This window comes from Ictidomys tridecemlineatus, chromosome 9, assembly GCF_052094955.1.
Source record: "Ictidomys tridecemlineatus isolate mIctTri1 chromosome 9, mIctTri1.hap1, whole genome shotgun sequence".
Taxonomy (NCBI): domain Eukaryota; kingdom Metazoa; phylum Chordata; class Mammalia; order Rodentia; family Sciuridae; genus Ictidomys; species Ictidomys tridecemlineatus.
The window spans coordinates 57,718,310-57,742,960 of record NC_135485.1 but is presented as its reverse complement, the minus strand read 5'-3'; the positions used below and the strand labels follow the sequence as shown (position 1 = coordinate 57,742,960).

Here is a 24,651-nt window from a genome sequence, read left to right as displayed (position 1 = left end):
ACTACAGCAATATCCATTCACAAGTATTCTATTTGTATTGGTGGTACTAGGGATTGAACCTTGTGCATTGGTGGCAAGCACTCTACCAACTGAGCTACATCCCCAGCCCCTCAGCACTTTTCTTTGGATAAATAATAGTATAAAGTCATCTCTTTTGGTAATAGTTCAAGTCCATAACACATATCCAGAGCAATCACAGACTCCCAACTTTTGGATCCAAATTTAAAACTCTAAAGATAAGGAGTAAGAATCATGACTTGATAATGTTAATAAACATTTTCTTAAGAGCTAACCACATTCAATCCTCACAAGAACCTGGTGAATGAAAAGAAACAAGCACACTCTCCACACTTTACAGAGGAGGAAATTGAGTCTAGGAGAGACTGGCCACCAGCAGCACGTTCAAAGGGCCATTAGGATGTATCTTTGGTATCAAGGCCAAGGCTCCCAGCTCTCTGTACCACTCTGCTTCTCAGAGAAGTCCAGGGAGCCTAGATAGCAATGCTGCAAGCTGTCCTAAGTATTACTTTAGCAAAAGCACTGAGGATACTGATGGCCAGGGTGGTACAGTTCTCTGTGCCCTAGCATAGGCTGCGACATGACTCAGCACTAGTGAAGGGAAAAAGAGGGCGCAGGGCACCGTATCTGGCTATGTGAGATTTCCCTCCATGGATTTTTTTTCTCCGCCTACTGCTCCCACTGGACCCTGGTTAGTGAATGAGGCCTGACGGCAAATCCAAGACTGAATAAAAAGCTCCCTGCTGAAGGGCTGTCACAGCGGCTCAACCTAGGCTCCCGGGAACCTTGGCAAGCGGAAGAATCCTTTGTCTTCAGACTATGACAAGAGGGGGAAAAAATCCCAACTATTCGGCTGTGTAGCATCATTCAAGCCTGCCCTAATGGGGAAGGTCTAATGAGGAATGTCGTCTTTGAAAAACCTAGCGTTAAAAACCCCAGAAGCATTCTCACTGTACAATCCTACACAGTTATAATTAATAGGATTCAAACAGCAAATCAGAGATTATGTTACCATTTTACCCAGTTGGATGGCCGCAGACGCTTCTTTTCTTTACTGGTTATGTTCAAAGAGACCTCAGCCTGTTATTATAATCAAATGTGTAGGAGAAAACATTCCTATTCTTTGTGGATTCTATGGAGGTAGCAGGAATAAGAGAATAAAAGAAAAGGCAATTTTCAACTACCAAGTGAACCGCAGCTGCGCTAGGCCCTTCCTCTCCTCCCCCTCCTCTCCTGCTGTTGACCTATTAATGGATTCCTGCTCTTAAGATTAACTCAACTTTCACAGGGAGCTGGACCAAAAATCAGTTGTGAACAATTTTGCAAACATAAGACATGGGTTTCTGGCGGGGTACATTTCACTTATTTATATCTCATGTGTATTCCGCAATAATTACTTCCAACATTGTGCTGCAAGCCTGGTTAAAATGCTTTCAATTGAAAACAAACAAACAAAAAAGACAAGTAGGGATACAGCACTTCAAAAGTGTATTTTCAATGAGAGAATTATATGGCACCTAAATGATAGCTCCATAAAATTTTAGTATATGTGTAGTTGGGAAAGGCACATAATGGATAAACACAATTACATGTAAATTTTTTTCTATTTTCAAAAGGTCCTCATTAGGGGAAGTGTAATGGGAAGTTATTAAGGGTATAAAATTTCAGCTTGGGAATATGAAAAAAGTCCTGGGGATGGACAGTGGTGATGGTTGCCAACCACATTCTTTTTTTTTTTTTTTTTTTAAAGAGAGAGTGAGAGAGGAGGGAGAGAGAGAGAGAGAGAGAATTTTTCATATTTATTTTTTAGTTCTCGGCGGACACAACATCTTTGTTGGTATGTGGTGCTGAGGATCGAACCCGGGCCGCACGCATGCCAGGCGAGCACGCTACCGCTTGAGCCACATCCCCTGCCCCAACCACATTCTTAATTGCTGCTACATCATACAATTAAAAATGGTAAATACTTGCTAGGTCTGGTGGCCATCACCTGTAATCTCAGCAATTTGGGAGACCCAAGCAGGAGGATCCCAAGTTCAAGGACAGCTTGGGCAATTTAGTGAGGCCCTGTCTCAAAATAGGAAATAAAAAGGGCTGGCTAGGCATGGTGGTGCTCACCTATAATCCTAGAGACTTAGAGGCTGAGGCAGAAGGATGGAAAATTTGAGGGCAGATTAAACAATTTAGCACGGCCCTAAACAATTTAGTGAGATCCTGTGTTTAAAAAAAAAAAAAAAAAGTGTGCGTGTGGGGGTGATCTGAGGATGTGACTCAGTGGGTAAGCATCCTGGGTTCAATCCCTGCTACCCCCCCCCAAAAAAAGGGGGGGGTTGAAGATGTGACTCAGTGGTTAAGTGCCCTGGGTTCAATTCCCAGTACCACCACTCCCCTCAAAAACAAACAAACAAACAAACAAACCAGGGCTAAGGATATCACTCCATAGTAGAATGGCTCTGTGTTCAATTCCCAGTACCAGGAAAAAGAAGAAGGGGAAGGAGAATATGGTGGTAAATGTTGTATGGTTTAAATTTTACCATAATAAAAATGTCATCAGTATTTTTTAATTACTTCAAGATTATAGTTCATTCCAGAAACTTGCGAAAAAGTATAAAAAAAGGAAAATATAAATCACTAAAAATCCCATGACTTAGACATAATCATCCTTAATACTTTTGTATGTATACCCTCCCAAATTTCGTCAAAAATATATATTTAGACAGGCATAGTGGCACATGTCTTCTGTAACCCCAGCTACTTGGGAAGCTGAGACAGGAGGATTGCAAGTTTGAGGCCAGCCTGGGCAACATAGCGAGACTCTGTCTCAAAAATAAGCAAATAAAAGACAAATAAAGCTAGTATAGATAGGTAGATAGATAAAGGTGAATATAACTGGGATTGTACTATGCATATGATTTAGCAATCTGCTTCTGTCACTCTATTGTAGATAAATATATTTAATATATTTTTATCGTCTGCATTATTGTTTTCAGTGGCCTCACAGATGATGGATATTGACAATGATAGATTTTTATAGCTTTTACTCTTCTAGATATATCAGTGAACATCTTTGAACATTCATCTAACATAAATATTTCTTTAGGACAAGCCCAGAGAAATACAATTGCTGAGTATGCACATTTGTAATATTAGTTCCCTTCAAAAAAGACTGCACCCATTTGTATTCCACTGAAAACATATGAAATTATTATCAAGTATATGTCACCTCTTCCTCATCTTTGTCAATCTTATGGTTCAAAGGAAAGTCTATCTAATTTCAGTTTTTATTTCTTTGATCACTAGGAAGGAAAATTCTTTTCTTGAAAATTTCTTGACGTTTTGTGACTGATTTTTTGTTTTGATTTGTTTCTTTTTTGTTGTTGGGTTGTCAGTTTTGTATTCATGTACTTTGCCAGGCTCGCTTTCGTGTGTGGGATTTTTCCTTATTTATATATAAGAGCTCTTTTTATATTAAGGATCTTATCTCTATTTATCATGTTATTTTAGTTTATGGAGCTTTTGTCATGTAGATATTTTTAAATTTTTCACACACTCAAATTTAACAGCTTTTTCTTTCCTAAATTTTTGACTTTGGTTAGCATGCTTTCCTTCCCTCAAATCATAGTTCTACGTATCTGTATTTTCTTTTGATACTTTAATAATTTTTTTAAACTATGACATAATAAAAGCCATATCTGAAAACCCCAGAACTAACAAACTACTCAATGGCTAAAGCTTTACTTCTAAGATCAGGAGAAATAAGACGAAGACGTCAGTTTTGTTTTTGTTTTCTTGGTACCAGGGTACTTCACCACTGAGCCACATCCCCAGCCCTTTTAAAAAAATTTTTATATTGAGACAAAGGGTTTCTAAGTTGATTGGGGCCTTGCTAAGTTGCTGAGACTGCCTCTGAACTTGTGATCCTCCTGCCTCAGCCTCCTGGGCTGCTGGGATTATATGTATATATCACCATCCCCAGCAAGGAAGCTAGTTTTAACCATCTCTATCCAACATAGAGTTGGAAATTCTAGCCAGAAAAAATGGTAAGAAAAATAAACAACATTCAAACTGTGTGGAAAGAAGTAAAATTTTCTATATTTGCAGATGACATGATCTTATATGTAGAAAACTCCAGAGTCCATCAGAAAAACAAAACCAAAACAAAACCTGCTATAACGAATAAGCAAATTTGGCAAAGTTGTAGGATACATTTTCATGATTGTGTTTCTCTATACTAACAATGAACAAATTGAAAAGAAAATTAAGAAAACAACTTCATTGACAATACCATCAAAAAGAATTAAAAATTTAGGGATAAACTTAACCAAGGAAGTAAAAGTCTTATACACAGAAAACTGTAAAATATTGCTGGAAGAAAGTAAAAATGACAGAAATGCTAACGTGGGAAGACATCCTATATTCATGGATTAAACAGACTTAATATTGTTAAAATGTCAATACTATCTAAAACAATCTACAGTTTCAATGCAACCTCTATCAAAATCCCAAAACATTTATGGCAGAAATAGAAAAATCTATCCTAAAATTCATATGGAATCTCAACAAATTCCAAATAGCATAAAAAAAGAAAAGAAAAAGATATCAAAACTTAACTACAAAGCTACAATAATTAAACAAAGTCATGCTGTCATAAAGACATACATGTAGACCAATGGAATATAAAAAAGAGTCTGGAAATAGTATATGTTGCCAAAGGATTTTTTTACAAAAGTGCCAAGATCACTAATAGAAAAAGGAGAGTCTTTTTTGAATACACGGTATTGGGAAAACTAGATCTGAAATGAAACCCTTACCTAACCCCAAACACAAAAATTAACCTAAAATAGATCAAAGACCTAAATGTAAGTGCTAAAGCTATAAAACTCCTAGTAAAAAAAAATAGAAAATGTCCATGACACTGAATTTGGTAATAATGTCTTAGATCAAAAGCATAGGTAGCAAAATTTTTAAAATAGTGTGCTTCATCAAATTAAAAGTTGTATTCATTCAAGCACATGATCAACAGTTTAAACATGTAACCCACAGAATGAGAAAAATATTATTAAATCATGTATCTGATAAAGGATTCATATACAGAACACATAAAAAACTACAAGTCAGGCTGGGGTTGTAGCTCAGTGGTACAGCGCTTGCCTAGCATGAGTGAGGTACTGGGTTCAATCCTCAGCACCACATAAAAATAAATAAATAAACAAATAAAATAAAGGTTTAATTCTTAAAAGGAAATAAAAAGAAAAAACCTACAATTCAACAATAAAAAGCAAAAGTTCCAATTTTTAAAATGAACAAAGGACTGATACAGATTTTCTCCAAATGGAATACATAGATGGCTAACGTGCATATGAAAAAAATTAAGTTCCACTAATCATTAGGGAAAAGCAAATCAAAACACAATTAGGAGGCTAGGGACATTGCTCAGTTGTAGAATGCTTGCCTTGCAAGGCCTTGGGTTCAATTCCTAGCACCAAAAAAAACAAAACAAAACAAAAAACACACAATGAGATATCACTTTAAACCCATTGAGAAGGCTATTACTAGAGAAAAATAAAAATAGAAAATGAAAAGTCTTGGCAAAGAAATGGAGAAATTGGAACCCTTGTGCATTACTGATGGTAGTATAACATGTTACAGCTACTGTGAAAAACAGTATGATGGTTCTTCAAAAAATAGAAATATTATACAATCCAGCATATTATACAATCCAGCAATTCTGCTTCTAGGTATGTACCCAAAGAATTGAAAGAAGGAACTCAAACAGGTATTTGTACATTCAAGTTCACAGTAACATTATTCATAATAGCCAAAAAGTAGAAACAGCCTACATATCCATCAATGGATAAATGAATAAACAAAATATGGTGCATACATATATCTACATATTATTCAGCTTTAAAAAAAGAATGAAATTCTGACACATGCTACAAAATGGATGAACCACGAAAGCACTTTGCTGAGTGAAATAAGCCAGTCACAAAAGGACAAATATTGTGTGATTCCACTTATACGAGGTGCTCAGAGTAGTCAGATTCGTAAAAAGTAGAACAGTGGTTGACAGGTTGTGCACTAGGGAGTAAGGATTGGTGTTGAATAGGTACAGAGCTTCAGATGGGGAAGATGAACAAGTTCTGGATTGGATGGTGCACAACCATGTAAAATGTACTTAATGTAGCTAAATTATGCACTTAAAATGGCTAAGATGATAAATTTTTGGTGTGTGTATGTGTGTGTGTGTGTGTGTATTCTCTCTTTCTCTCTCTCTGTAGTGGGACTGAACTCAGGGGTGTTTTACTACTGAGCTCTATCCCCAGCCCTCTTTATTTTCTTTCTCTTTAAATATATATATATATATATATATATATATATATATATTAGTTAGACACAATAGTTTTATTTTGTTTTTTTTTTATGTGGTGCTGAGGATCCAACTCAGGGCCTCAAACATGCTAGCAAGCGCTCTACCGCTGAGCCACAACCCCAGCCCCTCTCTCTTTTTTAAAAAAATTATTTTTTTAACTATTTTCTTTTACAGCATGCCTTTATTTCATTTGCTTGTTTTTTATGTGGTGCTAAGAATCAAACCCAGTGCCTCACATGTGGTAGGCAAGCGCTCTGCCACTGACTTCAGCCTCAGACCCTCTATTTTTTTTTTTAAATTTTTGAGACAGGGTCTCACTAAATTGCAGAGGGAGGCCTCAGCCTCCCAAATCACTGGAATTACAGGCATGTGCCATCATGCGTAACATGTTATGAATATTTTATTGCACCAACTTTGAAAGCATGATTGCCATAAAAGAAACTGAATAATACAGAAATAAATGAAGCAAACTTATTTCACTTATTAGACATAAATCTTTTATTTCTCTGGCTTTATTTTGCTGTTAGAAATAAACTAGATTCAGCTTTTATCTTTCCTGGACTTAGAATCATTTTAGAATCTCTTTTGCCCTCATTAATTAAAATTAAAGTTCTTCAGGGCTGGTTGCAGACAATGGCAGAGCATTGTCTAGCCTAACTCAAGGAACTGAGTTCAATCCACAGCAGTGAAAGAAATGAAAATTTTATCTATATTGTGGGTTCATTTCTAGACTTCCTATTTTGTATTATGCTTTCACTGGTCAATATCTTGCTGTGGCAGGCTTTTCTTAAGGTATCACACTTAGGTATAAATTCATATGTACTAAAATACACAGATCAAAGGGTACTGTTCAATGAGTTGGTTCAATGAGTTTTTCTTAATATTTTTTATTTTATTTACTTATTTATTTTATTTATTTATATGTGGTGCTAAGGATCAAACCCTGTGCCTCACACATGCTAGGCAAGCACTCTGCCACTGAACCACCACTCCAGTCCAATGTTTAATGAATTTTGATGAATGCATAAACTCATTTAGCCAGACAGATAAGACAGAATACTTCCATCACTGAAGGAAAATGCTTTGTGCCCTGGTCAAACCAGAGAGGCAATCATTGTTCTGATCTTTTAGTGATCATTAGTTTTGCCTGTTCTAAAATTCATATAAATAGAATAATTCAGTATGTATTCTATTGTGTCTGCTTTCTTTCATTCAGCACAAAACTTTTGAGCTTCATTTACAGAATGGTATAAATCACACGTTTAGATTCTTAGAATAAATAGGACTCTAAAGTCTTTTCTAGAACTTCATTGTGGTCATCCTCCTCGACTTTGTTAAACATCAGTTAATTAAATCAATACTGAATGCTTAATATTATAGATAACAATTTATTCCATGTTTCTTAAATATTTTAATATTTCTTATTTTGTTTCCTTAAATTATTAATAAAACTAGATTATTCTCTGTATAATTCATTTGCTTTTTAATATGTTTATGGAGCTGTGCAACCCTTACCATGATCTATTTTGAAACTTAAAATGATAACATTCCATCACTTCAAAAAGAAACCTCAGAACTGAGGGTGTAACTCAATGGTTGAGCACTTGCCTAGTATGCATAAGACCCTGGTTCCAATCCCTAGCAAAGAAAGAAAAAGAGAAAGGAAAGAAGGAGAGGAGAGGAGGAGAGGGGAGGGAAAGGAAGGAAAGGAAAGGAACCTGTTTAGTCACTGTCCACCCCTGTCCCCAGTCTAGGCAACCATTAATTTAGTCTCTTTAATTTGTCTTTTCTGCACATTTCATAAAAATGGAGTTACATAACATGTATTCTTTTTTTTTTTATTGGTTGTTCAAAACATTACAGAGCTCAAGACATATCATCTTTCATACATTCGCATAACATGTATTCTTAATAACTTGTTTCCTTCCTTGAACATAATATTTTTGAGGTCCACACATGTTGTAACATTTATCAGTGCTCGGTTTCTTTTATTGTCCAATAGTATTCCATTATATGTCCTCCAATGTTCTGTCTATCACATCATTTGAGTTTTTCCTACTGTTTAGATACTAAGAATGAGGCCTCGAACATTTGACCATAAGTCTTTGTATTGGTGTATGTTTTTATTTCTCCTGGGTACATCTTTGGGGGTAAATCGATAACTCCATGTTCGATATTTTAAGCCATCTGGTTTCCAAAGTGGCTGCACCATTTTACTTTCCCACCCACATGTTTGGAAAGGGATGTTTTCAATCTTCCATGAAATGACAGCACAGAGGAGACAAACCAAGGAATTCTGATGGAGAAGAATGCACCTTCCCCCTGCTTGAGAGACAGGAGGATGGGAGGTGATTTCTCTGTGCTACATTCTGAAATCTCTATTCCACAGCCTCCCTGAAGCTGGAGAGGGCATGCATGTGTTCAGTCATCAATGCCATCAATTGAAAATGAACATTAACTTGCCAAGGCCTCCCTCATTGTGATGAAACACCCCTCCCTGTGCTCACATACACAGAGACACGTATTTTTCAAAACACTTGTAAATTCCATTAACACAAAGATTCAATAATCTTCCTCACCTATTTTTTGATAAAGTGTATGTTTATTTCTATTACTCAGAGTTCAGACTACTACAGAAGTGTTTTCAATGAAAAGTAAAACAATGCTTCTTGCATTATTATATTCAAATAAGAATGTAGAAAAGAAAGAACTGGAGGCACATTTACTTTCTCTTGAATTGCTGATTTCATATAACTGACAACATGAATTATATGACACAAAACCTATTCATTATTCTATCCATTCAAGATCTAGTCGAGGTTTAAAGCAGACTTATGGCTATTACACGAAGCTACTGTTTGTCAGTCTTCATTGAATTCAAGCAAAAAGACCAAGGAAATTGGGAATGGACAACATAGTGAGTCAAAGAATATTACATTGTGGGGGAACAGCCCTAGAGAAAAGAAGCTTCTTGTATTGAACTTGGCAGTGGTACAAATTATACAAGCAAACCACATTTTACTGCTAGAAAGTAATTCTGTTATATCAGGCTTGGGGTGGGATGGAAATTACGTTACATTCCATTGCCTGCTTAGGTGGGAAACTTCATAGCACTTCTATGTTATACTGTCAAATATTGGGGGCTGAAAATAGTCCACTTTTCTTTTTGTGTTATATTTGTAGCATACATTCAATAAGAACAGAAGCAACATAAATAAAATTCTACAAAAGAAACCATTTTCAGAGAACCCAAATGAATAATTTTCTGTCTATTCTGCTTGCAGGGGGGTGTCATATTTTCCTTAAGTTTATGGACTGGAAGGAAAACTGAATCAGAGGGAAGGGAGCAAAACCTCTTGACTCACCCAGGGAAACAACGGGATGACAAAAGCAGAAATGGGGCTTATCAACCAAGTCAGTGAGAAAGAGAGAAAACTGGCCCACCCTGAGAGATGTGGAGATGAAGAAGAGAACTGGAAAATATCATATCTGGGGATGGATTTTTACTGTGTAGTACTCAAGAAATGGTTAAGGTCTATAGAGGTCCTTCTGCTTGAATGGAAAGACCACAGGCTTTGTAAACAGAGAGATTCACGTCAGACTTGAGGTCCGGCTTTCATTTAGTGAGTCCTCTCCAAAAGGTGGTTGTTCTCCTTTGGATTTCCTTATATAAAGAGACCCTGAGACAAGGACTGGGGCTGTAGCTGAGTGGTAGAGCGCTGACTTTGCATGTGTGAGGTACTGGGTTTGATCCTTAGCACCACACAAAAATAAAGATATGTGTCCATATAAAACTAAAAAATATATATATTTTAAAAAAAGAGAGAGAGAGACCCTGAGACATGACTTCAAATGCCAAATGATTAATCTGGGAAATAAAGAACCCTAATAGGGAAGTAGACAAACAACATAGGAAGGGAAGGCATTTGACCTTGATATAGCATCAAGCCAGCTATCGGTGTGGGTGACTGGAACATAATTATGCAAGAGAAATTCTAGGAGCTAGTGGAAAGCACACAACTTGATCATCCCACCTGAGGAATAAGAGAGCTGTGCTATTCATATAGCAACTTCAGCCAGTCACGGGTGGAGGGTTGCTCCTAGTGACATTAATTTGCATCCCACCATGCAAAGGGAAGGCAAAATGAAGCCCTTAAACAAAGAACTATGATGCTGACAGTTGGAATTCTAGCTAAAGTGCAGAGAAGTGTGGGATAGCAGTAGTAGAGCCAGCAACAATGGTTTAAAAAAAAAAAGGAAAACATACCCTTTGTGGGTGCAGGGACTTAATCCATGGTTGTTTCCCAGTGCATCGGATTTTATGCATTCAATGAATAATGTATTGACCAAATATGGTAGTGAAAAGGACTTAACTTTAAATTTTGGCTTCATCACTTATGAGAAACCTCTTTCTCTTTATATAAAAACAAATATCATTTTAATGGAATAATGATGAACCAAACATAGCACCTGACCCACAGCAGAAACTGAGTAAAGGTAAACAATGCCACTGTGGATTTATTTCCTTCTTCCTACTACGTAATATTTCCTTTTTTATTTTCCCCACTCTATCGAAGAAACAGTGGAGTACTAGTACTTTATGGTGCCTGAGTTCAGAAATTTGCAGCACATCTTGACCCACGGAGAGGGTTTTATACCAACTGTTTATAAAGGTCAAATTCATCGACTTATGTATGTAGAGGAAACTATGATAGTAATCTTTTGAAGAGAGTGCCAACAACTCATTGAATCATAGACTTGGAGCCAAGTGTACCACTCACCATGCAATCCTGAAGAATAAATGAGACTAATTCTTTCTTTTAACTTCCTCCCGCTGTCCTGTGCTTAGGGCAACGACTGCTTTGTTTGATCTGCTGCTCATTAGCAAACACTCAAAAGTAAAAATATGGGGCGGGAGGAATGAAACACACACACAAAATCAAGGCAGAAGAAGAAAACATCAGCTATTTTTTGCCTTCCTATCCCCAACAGTTTACTCTCCTATTCCTTCAATTATCAATTTCAACACCCAACATGTGTATTTATTTCTGGAACCCAGCCAGATCCTGGGTCTGAATTCCAGAGTCTCATTTCCCAGTTTCCATGAGACAAGTTCTTAAAAACACAAACTTCTTGTAATTAAAAGAACCAATAAAAATTTCGAAAAACACAAACTTCTCAGAGGAGAGACACGAGATGATGAAAACCTAAATTCTCTCTCTACAACTTTATCCATTAAAAATCTGAACTTTCTGGACTGGGGTTGTGGCTCAGTGGGAGCGGGCTTGCCTAGCATGTGTGAGGCACTGGGTTCGATTCTCAGCACCACATACAAATAACTAAAAATGAAGGTCCATCAACAACTAAAAAAAATTTAAGGGGCTGGGGCTGTGGCTCAAACGATAGCGCACTCGCCTTGCATTCGCGGGGGGGGGGGGGGGGGGGGGGGGGGGGGCTGAGTCCGATCCTCAGAACCACATACAAATAAAATAAAGATGTTGTGTCCACCGAAAACTAAAAAAATATATATTAAAAAATTCTTCTCTCTCTCTCTCTCTCTCTCTCTCTCTCTCTCTCTCTCTCTCTCTCTCATTTTTTTTTTAAATTCGAACTTTTCAAGGGAAAAGAAAAAGACAATTAGTTCAAAAAATCCACTCTTCCTTTCTACCTTACTGCAAATGTGTGGCTCAGGACATAATTTAATAACCAAAGTGCACTTAGCCCAACTAACTCGAAAAGTGCTTAATTCCACTTAAAGTGTCTGTGTTTTGTTCTGAATCCATGTCAGAGTTATTTTTCAATTTTGGGATCTTTAGAAATTACTGGAATCCGTGTTCCAGAAACCAAAAAATGGGTGAGAAATGAGGCCACTAGACTGAAATCATAGCAGATAGCAATAGCTTTGAGATTAATAGTTTGCATAGAGTCCCCAAGATAATGCCGAGTATACTATGAGGAGAGCCAGGAAGTCTACCTTGCAGAAAAGGTCAATGTTAATGAGAGTCATGGGACCAGAGCAGGTGGAATGAGTATAGAAAGAGCCAACTCAGTAGAAGAAAAACTGTAAGAACAAAGCAGAGGTACTTTTTTGTGAACTAAAGCAAGAGCTAGAAAGTGACAAACAAAGGAGATAATGTTTGGTACAATGGACACGCTGCAGGAAGATCATCAGTTGTGATACCCATCTCATAACCCGGTGTCTTCACATGAGTGAAGTTCATGGGTAGCATGAACTTGAAGCTCCCCAGCAGATCAGTGCTCTATCAGTTTGCAGCTCAAGTCTGATTCTCTATGTTAACAGGATTTAACCCTTGTCAACTTTAAAAAATTTCTTGTTCATTTAGCATTTCTCTTTGGGTACCCAACGTGATTTAGGGATTGAGATTTTTATCATGGGCTACCCATGTAATGGAATTGTCCAGTCCAAATAGTACGAGTATTGAGCCAAGATCAAGACTGGAACCCCCATCCAGGAAGGAAAATTAGCTAAATGCAGGGGCTGTGAAGATGTGGAAGGTCCAATTTAATTCTCAGCATCGACATTCTCACTAGAAGGAAATTTTCAGTCTTAAAGTTCGAAAGGTCTTAGATCTACCCCTACCTAGTTTTATTATGATCCTCAGCAAATTCTCAGCTTCATTATTTATAAAATGGAAATAATCATAGGTCCTCACAGAACTTTGTGAAGCTTATGCGTGTTGGCAGGCCTGTTACAGAGCAGGACTTGATAAAGCAATGAACATCACCGCAGAGGAGCCAATGAGCTAGAAGTTGCTGGGGCCGCTGTGAGCCAATCATCAGCTGGCAGTCTGAAAGTTTGCTGGGGCCCCTTTGGCTGTGGCTCTCAACAGTAAAGTTAGACATATCTCTGTCAAAAGCAATCCCAGCAAATTTTGTCAGCTTCTAGTGAAAAATAACCCAAAAGATTAGTGTGGTGGTACATGCCTATAATCCCAGCAGCTTGGGAGGCTGAGGCAGGAGGAATGCAAGTTCAAAGCCAGCCTCAGCAATGGCCAGGCGCTAAGCAACTCAGTGAGACCCTATCTCTAAATAAAATACAAAATAGGGCTGGGGATGTGGCTCAGTGGTCGAGTGCCCCTGAGTTCAATCCCTGGTACCAAAAAAAAAAAAAAAGAAAGAAAGAAAGACAGAAAAAGAACCCCCTGGGCAGCCCTGCCAAAATCAAAGAAAATAAAATGACAAAAGTTACAAACATACCAAGAGCGCCTTGAAATAAAGATGTAGATAAAATCTCAAAAAATCTCTCAGAAATGGACATACCAAACAGATGCAGGGGAATGAAAAAATGCAGTTGACGTCAAAATAAATTCAGGCTGATGGCCAGGACAGAGTTTGCCACATCAGTCTGCCAAGTTAGGAAAGCATCCTGGGAAGGCAGGAAAGGATTGTTACTTCCATTCTACAGATCAGACACCCCAACAGTGTACCAATGTAGCTTTTGTGGGGGACAGTCACTAGCCAAGGAGGAGAAACAGTACTTGGATTTAGCAGAGAATCTTTGCCTCATTTTGTTGCATAGAGAAGCGCCTGGGAGGTCAGAGCACTAGAGATGGATGGACTCCTGGGATGGACCGGGTGGGAGAACAACAACTCTGCAGCTCTCTGGATAAGATGCTCACTGTTTGGAACCACATCAAAGGCAGAGATGTGGGAGAAACTGTCTATGGGTTAGTTCAGATCCAGAATGTCCTTTGAGGTTTTGTTTTTTCAAAGATTGATAGTAAGTCTCTCATTATGTGTCTCCAATCACACTGTGGGCTCACTAAAATGAGATGAATATTTCTTCAATTAAATTGTGTTCTCTGAGTAGGAGGCAGAGCCTTGGGAATGTATTAACTTTAAAAGAAAGCAGAGTTCTTACTGATGCTAACATCCATTTGGCAAGTCAGCATGTTACACGAATAAAAGTTAATTCCAACAACTTTCAAAGGATCACAGCTTAGTTTGTGTTTTAAAACACAGAGCACTTCGACCAATGTTTTGGCGACTTTTAAGATGTTAAATAAAAGCACGAATTTCCCTTTCTTTTTTCCAAATCTTATTTAACTCAACATACATTTGCCATAAGTTATATATATAAGACATCATTAAATTAAAAGTCAGATTTAGAGGTGGAGATGTAGCTCATTTATAGTGCTCTTACCTAGTATGTGTGAGGCTCTGGGTTCAACCCCTAGTAACACACACACACACACACACACACACACACACACACACACACACTCTCAAATTTAAACTGCTTACTTTATTTTTTTTAAAACAGGTTTTTCTAGTATTCTGTTTGCATACTGCCCTAGAAAGCTTTCTAACAAAAGATTTTAAGATCCTTTTTAATGTTCATTTATCTTCCTCTTTATTCATTAATACATTTTCATTTTCACAATTGTTATGAATACTTTAAGCACTCTGGATAACTGCAAAGAAAGAAGGGAAAGAGGAAGGGAGGGAGGAGGGAGCCAGGTGCAAGGGAAGGTCCCTCAGCTTCAAGAAGTTAACATTCCAACAGGAAAGCTAGGACTCAGGCAAAAGCATATATGGCACAGCCAGAAAGTAATTACTCTCTCACTAGCTAGAATTTATGTGCATGCACCCACACACAGTCTGTTTCCTGAAACAAACCACCTGCAAATAAATAAGCCTTTTTTGTGCCTCACTTTTCTCTCTGTTCTATAAGGAAATTGGATTACAAAATTACTGAGATTCCTTGTAAAATTCTTTAAGTCACTTAGTATTTACTGAAAATTTGCTGTGTGTGAAATGAGAAGTAATTTCCCAGGAGAAGCAGGATATCCAGCAGAAATAAAACTGAAATGGCCTTAAAGAGATTACAAATTATTCACAGGATGCTAACAACTACTTTACTAGAACACAGCATGAATAAAGGTGCTGAGAAGCCAGGTGCAGTGGTGCATGCCTGTAATCCCAGGGGCTCAGGAGGCTGAGGCAGGAGGATCTCAAGTTTAAAGCCAGCCTCAGCAATGGCGAGGTGCTAAGCAACTCAGTGAGACCCTGTCTCTAAGTAAAACACAAAAAAAGACTGGGGATGTAGCTCAGTAGTGATGTGCCCTTGAGTTCAATTCCTAGTACCAAAAAAGAGCTGCAACAAGTTTTTGTTGTTGTTGTTGTTGTTGTTTTTTAAAGGTGTTGGGAGATGGGAGGAAAGATAGAAGTGGACTAAACACTGAAGGAAGAAACAAATTGTTCAAGAGAGATGAGGCTACCTGGTATGACGGGCAAAAAAATGTTAACGGAAAAGATAAAGTCAAGAAAGATAAAGAGAGAAACTCAAAAAGATTGGGTATTTTAAAAGATGAAAATAACAAGCTGATCTAGCTTGGAACTTGGAAGAAAGTGAAAAGGATGAATTTGTAGTAAACTAGATTAACCAGCCCAGAGTCTTGGGGCACTGCCTTTAAGTCAATTTCAAATAGAACTCAGGAACTGTGGCTGAAGATCTAGTAAAGTAAGCCTTGTTGTACTGTAGAAGAAATGGGCAACGAGAGATTGTATGGCTAAGGTTGGGGTGTCTTAGTGTCCTTCTAGTGCTAAGAAACACAGAAGGTTGAAAAGTGCTGAGTCTGTCTGTGCCTGTAATCCCTGAGATTTAGGAGGCTGAGGAGGAGGATCACAAGTTTGAAGCCAGCCTCAGCAACTTAGTGAGGCCCTAAGCAACTTAGCAAGACCCTGTCTCAAAAATAAAAAAAAAGGAGGCTGGGGATGTAGCTCAAGCAGTAATGCACTTGCTTGGCATGCGTGGGGCACTGGGTTCAATCCTCAGCACCACATAAAGTAAAATAAAGATGCTGTGTCCACTTAAAACTGAAAAATAAATATTAAAAAATTCTCTATCTCTCTCTTTAAAAAAATAAAATAAAAAAGGGGCTGGGACATGACAGTGGTTAAGCACTCCTGGGTTCAATCCCTAGTACAAAAGAGAGAGAAAGAGAGAGAGAGAGAGAGAGAGAGAGAGAGAGAGAGAGAGAGAGAGAGAGAGAGAGAAAAGAAACAAAAAAAATAGTGCTGAATCTGGATGTACTAATATAGAACATCCAGAAACAAGAAAAATCTCAATATGGCTATTCACACAATTCTGTTTCAAATGGGTAATTTCTAACTTGTGGACAACCAGGTTCCTAACCTGTTTATATTTCCAAGGTTTCTCATAGTGCAATAAAGCAGTTCATTTCACTTTGAAATGGTAGGCTGATTGGAATGTTCTGGATGATTCTCTCCAGTGGAGTAATGTAAAGAGAACTAGTATGATATTAGATCATATAAAGCTAGAAGAATCCAGTGATTTGTAGTTCCTTTCCCTCATCCATTTCCTGCCTCATTTGTAACCTATTTTAAAATATGAGTAGTGTCAACCAGTAGGAAGCCTGGGAACATATATGAAATTCACTTAGCAAGAACATACCTGAATTCACTTAGCAAGCACACTGCCCTACAGATTTAAAAAAAAAAAAAAAGGAAAGAAAGAGATGGAGCCTTGGTGGACAAGGCCTAGATGAGGCTGGGATTTGGATGGGCAGGAAAAGGATGGTCTTACAGGTGGGAGGAGTTCCAGAGAAGGAAGGTGAAGGCACACAGAAGATGGAACCTGCAGGATCTGCCCAGGAGAAGGTACAGAGCCCACTTCGAGCAAAGACACCTCCCAGGGGAGCAAGAATCAGAAATGTGAGCATGAAAAGGAAAGTCTTGACCAGCACATTGCTGCACATGGATGACAAAAAACACAAGGATAGTGGCTCATGCTTAAATTCCAAAACCCACATTTGAAGAGCATAAAAAACACTTTCTAGGGGGCTGTGGCTCAGCAGTAGCACACTTGCCTGGCATGTCTGAGGCACTGGGTTCAGTCCTCAGCATCACATATAAATAAATAAATTAAATAAAGGTTTATCAACAGCTAAAAAAAATTTAAAAAAAAAAAACTTCTCTGGGAGAAAACACCCATGAAGATGCTTGCCAAGAGCAGTAAGAGGCTCCTCAATTCATAGGTCTTGATCTATTTAAAGAAATTGATTGAGTAGCAGTCACAAGTATTTTATGGGACCTTAATTTTTTTTCCCTCTAATAAATCTGAAAACATAAAACAAAAGATCAATGCCACATTTCACGCAAATAATAGCCCTGGATAGCTAAACTGTCAGGCAATGGTGACTGAATGGCCTACTGGTCATAAGTGTGTCAACTTTGAAACCAGAATACAGGGGTACTAATCCCAGCTCTAACACTTACTAGGTAGGAGAGCTTCAGCAAGCTACTCAAATTCTGTGTCCCACTTTCTCATAAATATCCATCACTGGGGTACATATATTAGCTTCTGCAGGGAGTTGTGGGAGAGTCAACATGTGCAGATCTCTTGGAAGAGAGCCTGGAACACAGTAGGCACTCAGTAAGTGCCAGCCGTTGTTGTTGTTTATTGTTATTACTTATTTTATGAGCCCTGGGAGCAGGTGCATCCCCAATGCAGGTGGAACTGCTTTTCTCAGCTACAATGCAGTGAATGAGTCATAATAAAACCCTGCTGCCAACTTCCTGAACTATTGAATTGCCTGAGCACTCACTTACAATCACTATTAAAAAAAAAAAAAAGTTACCCTTTCTTTTTGAAGTTCATAGATTACAGAGGCTCCTCAACCCCACCTTTCCTTTTCAAAGACATTAAATCCCAAAGAAAGCAATTGGAAAGTGATTTCTTTTATTGCCACCCCTTTGTAGTTCCTTTCCCCCCATTCATTTTCCTGCCTCATTTGTACCAAAAGAAAAATGATACTTCATGCACCATATTGTTCTTGGTAACCTGGCAGTTTATACCTGCTGGGGAAATGTGTACATGCCTCTCATATGTGTGACTTAATGTGTACTGTTCCTTCCCTTCCCTTGAAATGGGAAGTCACCCTACTTTGGGATAATAGGGAACATTTGGGTAGTGGTGCATGAACTAATATGCACTTTTTAAAAATTGAACACAATACCTTTATTTATTTATTTATTTATTTTTATGTAGTGCTGAGGATCGAACCCAGAGCCTCACATGTGCTAGGTGAGCGCTCTATCACTGAGCCACAGCAGCAGCCCTAATTTGCATTTTTTTCATTGTCCTTGAAAGAAAGTCTGGGATATGCACTACTAGCCACCAAATTTCACTTTAGACTCATTTCTAGTACTGCCTTCATTATACGACTTTCGCTAATACTCAAACACCCTGGGATTGGCAAAAATATGCCCTTTCTAAAGACATTTGCATTTGAATCCCCAGAACCTGTAAATATGATAGGTTATATAGCAAAGGGGGAAGTGAGGTTGCAAGTGGTATCAAGGTTATACATCAGCAGATTTTTAAATAGGAAGATTATCCTGGATTATTCTGAGAAGCCCAATAAAATTACAAGGGTACTTACAGGTGGAAGAGGTAAGCAGAGTTAGAAGTAGGAGCTATATGAATTGAAAAGGAGTCAACTTTGTCTAGCTGGCTTTGAAGATGGAGAAAAGATACTATGCACCAGGTCAAGTGGGTCTCTAGAACTTTCAGGCCTCTAGAAGATGGAAAGGGCAAGGAAGTAGATTCTCTTTCACAGTCTCCAGAAAGGAAGAGGGCCTGTTGATACCTGGATTTTTGTCCAGTGAGACCTGTGTCAGACTGCTAACCTACAGAACAGTACATTAGTAACTTGTTTTGTTTTAAACGGCTTGGTTTGTTGTAATTTGTTACAGCAGCAATAGGAAACTAATACATACCCCATCTCTGGAGCCCTGCCTGGCATCCTCCATTTCTTGGGACCCTGTCTCCCTGCCTAAACTCCCACTGCTGTATTTTATCTTTTGCTAGTTAATTCAATAAAAATTATCAAGCACTTATTCTTTGGCAGGCGTTGTTTTAGGTCCTAGATATGCAAGATGAGTAAAACATAGCAATGCCCTTTCTTTTTTCTTTTTTGGTACCAGAAATTGAACTCAGGGGCACTCAACCCCTAAGACACATCCCCAGCCCTATTTTGTATTTTATTTTGAGACAGGGTCTCACTGAGTTGCTTAGCACCTCACTGTTGCTGAGACTGGCTTTGAACTTGCGATCCTCCTGCCTCAGCCTCCTGAGCCACTGGGATTATAGGCATGCACCACTGAGCCTGGCAGCAATGCCCTTTCATTTACCCAACAAATATTTGTGTAGTCAGGGTCTGGGTAGATGTGGTGGAGATGAAAAGAAAATAGTTCCTGTCCTAAAAATGTTCACAGATTTCTGAGAAGGCAAGCAACATAAATAAAATATCATGATTCAATGTAATAAGTATATGATATAGAAGTATGGAAGAGAGACCACCTAATGCAGCTGGAACACATCAGGAAAACTTCAGAGAGAAGAAATGAGGCATCCACCAATAGGGCTTTGCTGGACAGACAGATGGGATGAGATATTCAAGAGTTTTAGAGCAATGTGACACCTGAATTGTGGCTAGTGCAAATGATCAGAATTTTAAATGTTACTTCATTTTTAAAATTTTTATTTATTTATTTATTTATTTATTTATTTATTTATTTATTTATTTATTGTGATGCTGGAGATTGAACACAGGGCCTTATGCATGCTAGGCAAGCAGTCTTACCAACCGACCTATATCCCCATCCCATGTTACTTCATTTTTTGGTTAACTTTAATTGAAATGGAAATAGCTGCATATAACTGTTGACTACCATTTTGGATAGCATGGACTGTATCAGATTGTACCCTTGTAGAGATTGCCTTCTCTTACCCTTTTTTCCTATTTCTTTCTGAATGGAAAGCATATGTGATAAAAAGTCATCTTAGGCCATATCAATGGAACATCAGCTTGGGATGGAAGTAAGGACAAAGTAAAAAGAACTTGAGTCCCTAATAATATTAAGAGCCATCTTTCAGTCTGGATTATACTCAGACCATTATGTGAGATGAATAAATTCCTATATTATTTAAATTGTTGTTTGTTGGATCTTTGTGCAGTAGTCAAATTGATCTAATATAAATGCCTGTTAGAATAAGAAAAACAATAATTATTATCTTTGCTAAGATTTTTTTGAGCTACTTCTATGTAGCAGAACCTACGTTAAATGCATGGTCACATTTAATTTCTACACAGCCTAATAAAGTAGATAGTAGTATGTACCCATTTTGTAGATACCATGGAGTTTAGAGATGCTAGCTCAGTAGAGGGCGGATTAGACCTTTCTGACAACAAACATCTAATAAATGGATACATAATATTTTATCATTAATGGTCAGGAAAATTGAGGATATAAGTTTTAAAATGCAAGGGATAATGTTTGCTGCAGACATTCTCAGTTTTTTACCCAATAGCCATTACTTTCTTTTTCCTTTAAAAAGAACCCCAGTTTGTTCAAACAATACCCAAAGATTCCTTGACTTCAGGAGCGGAGGCTTCTATTGCAGAACCCATAAAAGAAATCATAACTAGTTTAAACTAGTCCTGAAAATTTAATTCCCTTTTGCCAATGATTGGTCTAAGAGTAGGCATGTGACACAGTTCTGGCCAATGAGATGTAAGCAAAAAAATCTGATGGAGGGCAGCAAAACCCTACCTGGAGTCAAGAGGATGCTGGAGGTGCTGTGTCCATGCTACAACCTTAAAGATAAAAGCCCACATCATAGGAATGACAGAGTAAAGGTCTAAGTGGGACCCTCAGTGACCTTATTGAGCTGCTGTTCTTGCCTGGTTAGCCTAACTCTAGATTTCTTTTCTTTCTCTCTCTTTCTTTCTTTTTTTCTTTCTTCCTTTCTTTTTTTCTTTCTTCCTTTCTTTCTTTAAGAGCTCTTTAAAAATATTTATTTTTTTAGTTGTAGTTTGACACAGTACCTTTATTTTATTTATTTATCTTTATGCCGTGCTGAGGATGAACCAGGGCCTCACACATGCTAGGCAAGCACTCTACCGCTGAGCCACAACCCCAGCCATAGATTTCTTATAGTATGAGAAAAGCCAATCTCAATTTACTTTAGGCCACTATCAATTAAGTTTTTAAGTTTTTTACACCTGGAATCCTTCCTAACTCACAAACACACATCCTCTGTTTTCCTTAAGAAAGCTAAGGAAAGGGTCACATGGTTTATAGAATATCTCCAATACATTCATGGCTGGTTGTTGTGAATCCCAAATCCCAGGGGCTCTCCACAGTAAAAATCACTTTGATCTCCCTCAAAACACTTTCGAGGATATAAGGTATAATAAATAACAGAGATCAAATGCAATACCTATTGTCTTTTTCCCCAACTTCAAACCAAAAAACAAAACAAAAAAAATTCTCCTTTAATTACAAATGTTTCTTAAGGGAATGCACACATACAAAAGATGCTTAAATTCTGTTGTACTAGACTATTAATAGTCTAAAAATTTTTGATAAACATTATAACAAGTAATGTTAATTTCTATAGTTGAAGAGAAAAGCAGAAATGCCTAATGCACAAGGATTCATTCAATGGTTATAACTACTCACACCAAAAGCTAACTGAAGAATTCAATATGACTCAGGTCTAAAAATAGATTCAAATACACAAAAAGATGTTTACACAGAATAGTGTGGGAAAAGTAGTGTTTCGCTCTTAATTATACTGAAAGCTGAATTCTCCTGAGTGTGTAAAAATAAGCAATAAATAATATTTATACAATAAATTATCCAGAATTATAAACAATGTTAAATATTTTTAAAAGCTAGATATTTTCAGTTGAAGGGAGACAGAGCAGATATTTTTCTGTTCATAACGTATTATGCCACCATCTGACCACGCTGTTAATCTTTAATCTGATTTATAACTGAAAAGCTCATGTGGCAACTGATCTTACACCATTTCATTCACAAAAAGGGAAGATTATCCATCAAATGAGCACATTTTTCCTGGGATTTCACAGAGTAAATGAGCCAGGCATATTTCTCTTTCAAATACCAAGCTATCCGAAATATTTCCAGTTAATCAGAAAGGCATGAAACATCAAATTAAGTAATATTGAGGCAATCCTTGGAATTATTTTGCAGTTTTGACCCATCTGACCAAAGTTTAAAAATCAGGGTGTAGGGGAAAGGGTGTAAAAAAAAAAACAATATGAATAAAGATAACATTGAAACAAGAAGCAGCTTACCTTAGAGATGATTAATGGTTCTCCATGCTCCAGGCCACCTTTCAAAGTAAAACCCCAGGGAGCTCCTCCCTCCAGGAATGCTTCCAGATAAATGTACCTTCCCTTGGGGGTCGCACTAGGGTTTAACGTGGCACCAGTCTCATCAAAGTTCTCTGTGCTCTTCATCTTGCCGAAACCTTGATCCCTCGAGTTCAATTTAAAATGCCCGAGGCAGATTCGGGCGCTTCTATAGCCCAAGCTGTCGGATCCTGACACATGCTGGCCAAAAGACAGGTCTGGAGAAAAGAAATTCTTCCTGATGTACAAAGTTCCTCCTAGCTCCACTCCAAGATGCTGAGGCAGAAGGATTCCTCACTTCAACATTTTGCAATATAAATCTTGCTCCGGTGGAATTCTCACGGAAGCCCCCAGTGGTCTCTCTTGTCTCCGTTTGTAAAAACTTCTTTCAATGGTCCGCTCCGAAGACTGCTTTTTTTTTTTTTTTTTTTTTTTTTCTGGAGCATACAAACACCCAAACTTTTTCTGTATATTTTAAAGAGAAAAGCCTCTCGCTATCTAGGAAGAAAATGACAAAAACTCAAAGGAATACCTCATTTTTGATTGATTACCAACCCTTTCTTCTTCTCGCAGTGAAATTTACCATTACAATAGCCTCCTCCCTCCCCAGAAATAGCTTTAAAAGAAAGCAAGCACTTACTATGCTTCTGCTTGTTTCAGAATTTTCTAACGTGTCCTAAAGGGATCGGAAAAACTGCCGTCCCTATTTACTCCCCCACCCCACCCCCAGCAATAACTTCATAGTTTGCTTCTTGGGGGAAAGAAGAAAAAGAAAAGGAAAAAAAAAAGTTTTTACGAGATTTAGAGAAAATGGGGGAGGGGGGAAGGCATACATTCCCAGTGGAAAAAAATATCAAGGAGGCAGGTCAGTTCTTTTCATTGGTATTTTCAGTGATGATCAGCCACGGTGGCTGCCTCCACAGCAACTTGCCTCCACTGGGAGAGAGTAAGGAAGTGAGAGGCAATAGATTAAGGCGAAGAGAGGCATTGCCACCGTTCTGCACAGTAAGCCCTGCCATGCAGAATTCAGCTTACCACAAAGACCTGACAATCAAAACAATCTCACAGTTGATAAAACCTAGAAAGTTGAAAACACCATACAGACTGCTAATTACCAAGGACTAGAAAAATAGTTGCTAGAAGACCCCCAGACCAATTAAAGCAGAACTTCAAGGAGTGAGATATGGGAATGAGTATTTTTTTTAAAAACCCTCCAGGCAATTCTGCTTTGCAGCCAAGTTTGAGAAGCAGTAGGCTATATGATTTGCGTAAACATTTGGGTGTCAAGGTGGTGGCACAGGGCTTTATTTATTTCATTAGAAGAAAATGCCATATAATAAATGATCAGGCTCTCATCTTGAATTAGAACTCTCTAGTAAAATTTCTGCTTGTTGGACTTAATGCAAATTTGAGACAGGCTTTCTTGTGTTCTATGTTTTAATTATTATCTACTCTAAGATTGTTTGTTATCCATTCTTTAAATGAAATGACTTATTTAGTGCCTTGCAAATACTAGATGCTCACAGTTGAACGTTGTTCTGATTTCAGGTTATCAGCGTAACTCTGTATTAATATTGCATATCATTTAATGTTATTTCTATTCAAATGAAAACAATACAAGATAACTATGTTTTTTACCCAGAAGCATTAGTTACTAAGTTATTGGAACAAATTAGAACTATTTCCAAGGAATATGGTTACTAAAACTTTTTCTATTTAAAATTATGTGATAATGTGAATTTTTATTTTCAAAACAGTTTAAAAACTACTGTGAGGTGTGATAACAACTTGAGTTTGGTATTTATAATTGTGCTTAATGAAAGTTGGTCTAGAGAAGCAAATAAGACTACATGATATTTTATGTAAACAAATAGCACATGTAATTTGATTTTTGAGTAGTAACTTTAGTAGTAACCTGAAGGTCAAAGCCAAAACACAAAAAAGTAAATTCTCATACTCATCAAATGGTAGTATTTTTGTGGAAACATAAGGTGAAACCAAATGAAAGTATGTGGTAAAGATTTATTAATGCTTTCAGATAATTTATGC

At 37.7% G+C, this 24,651-nt stretch overlaps 1 protein-coding gene across 1 annotated transcript in view; it reads right to left on the bottom strand.

The window, feature by feature from the left end:
- Shroom3 (shroom family member 3) overlaps positions 1-23,550 on the bottom strand; it is a 300,611-nt gene extending 277,061 nt beyond the window's left edge. The window contains exon 1 of the mRNA XM_078021435.1: positions 22,546-23,550. Coding sequence (XP_077877561.1) covers positions 22,546-22,710 — 165 coding nt within the window. The 5' untranslated portion in view covers positions 22,711-23,550. The remainder of the gene's footprint in view (positions 1-22,545) is intronic.
- Between the last annotated feature and the right edge of the window lie 1,101 nt (positions 23,551-24,651).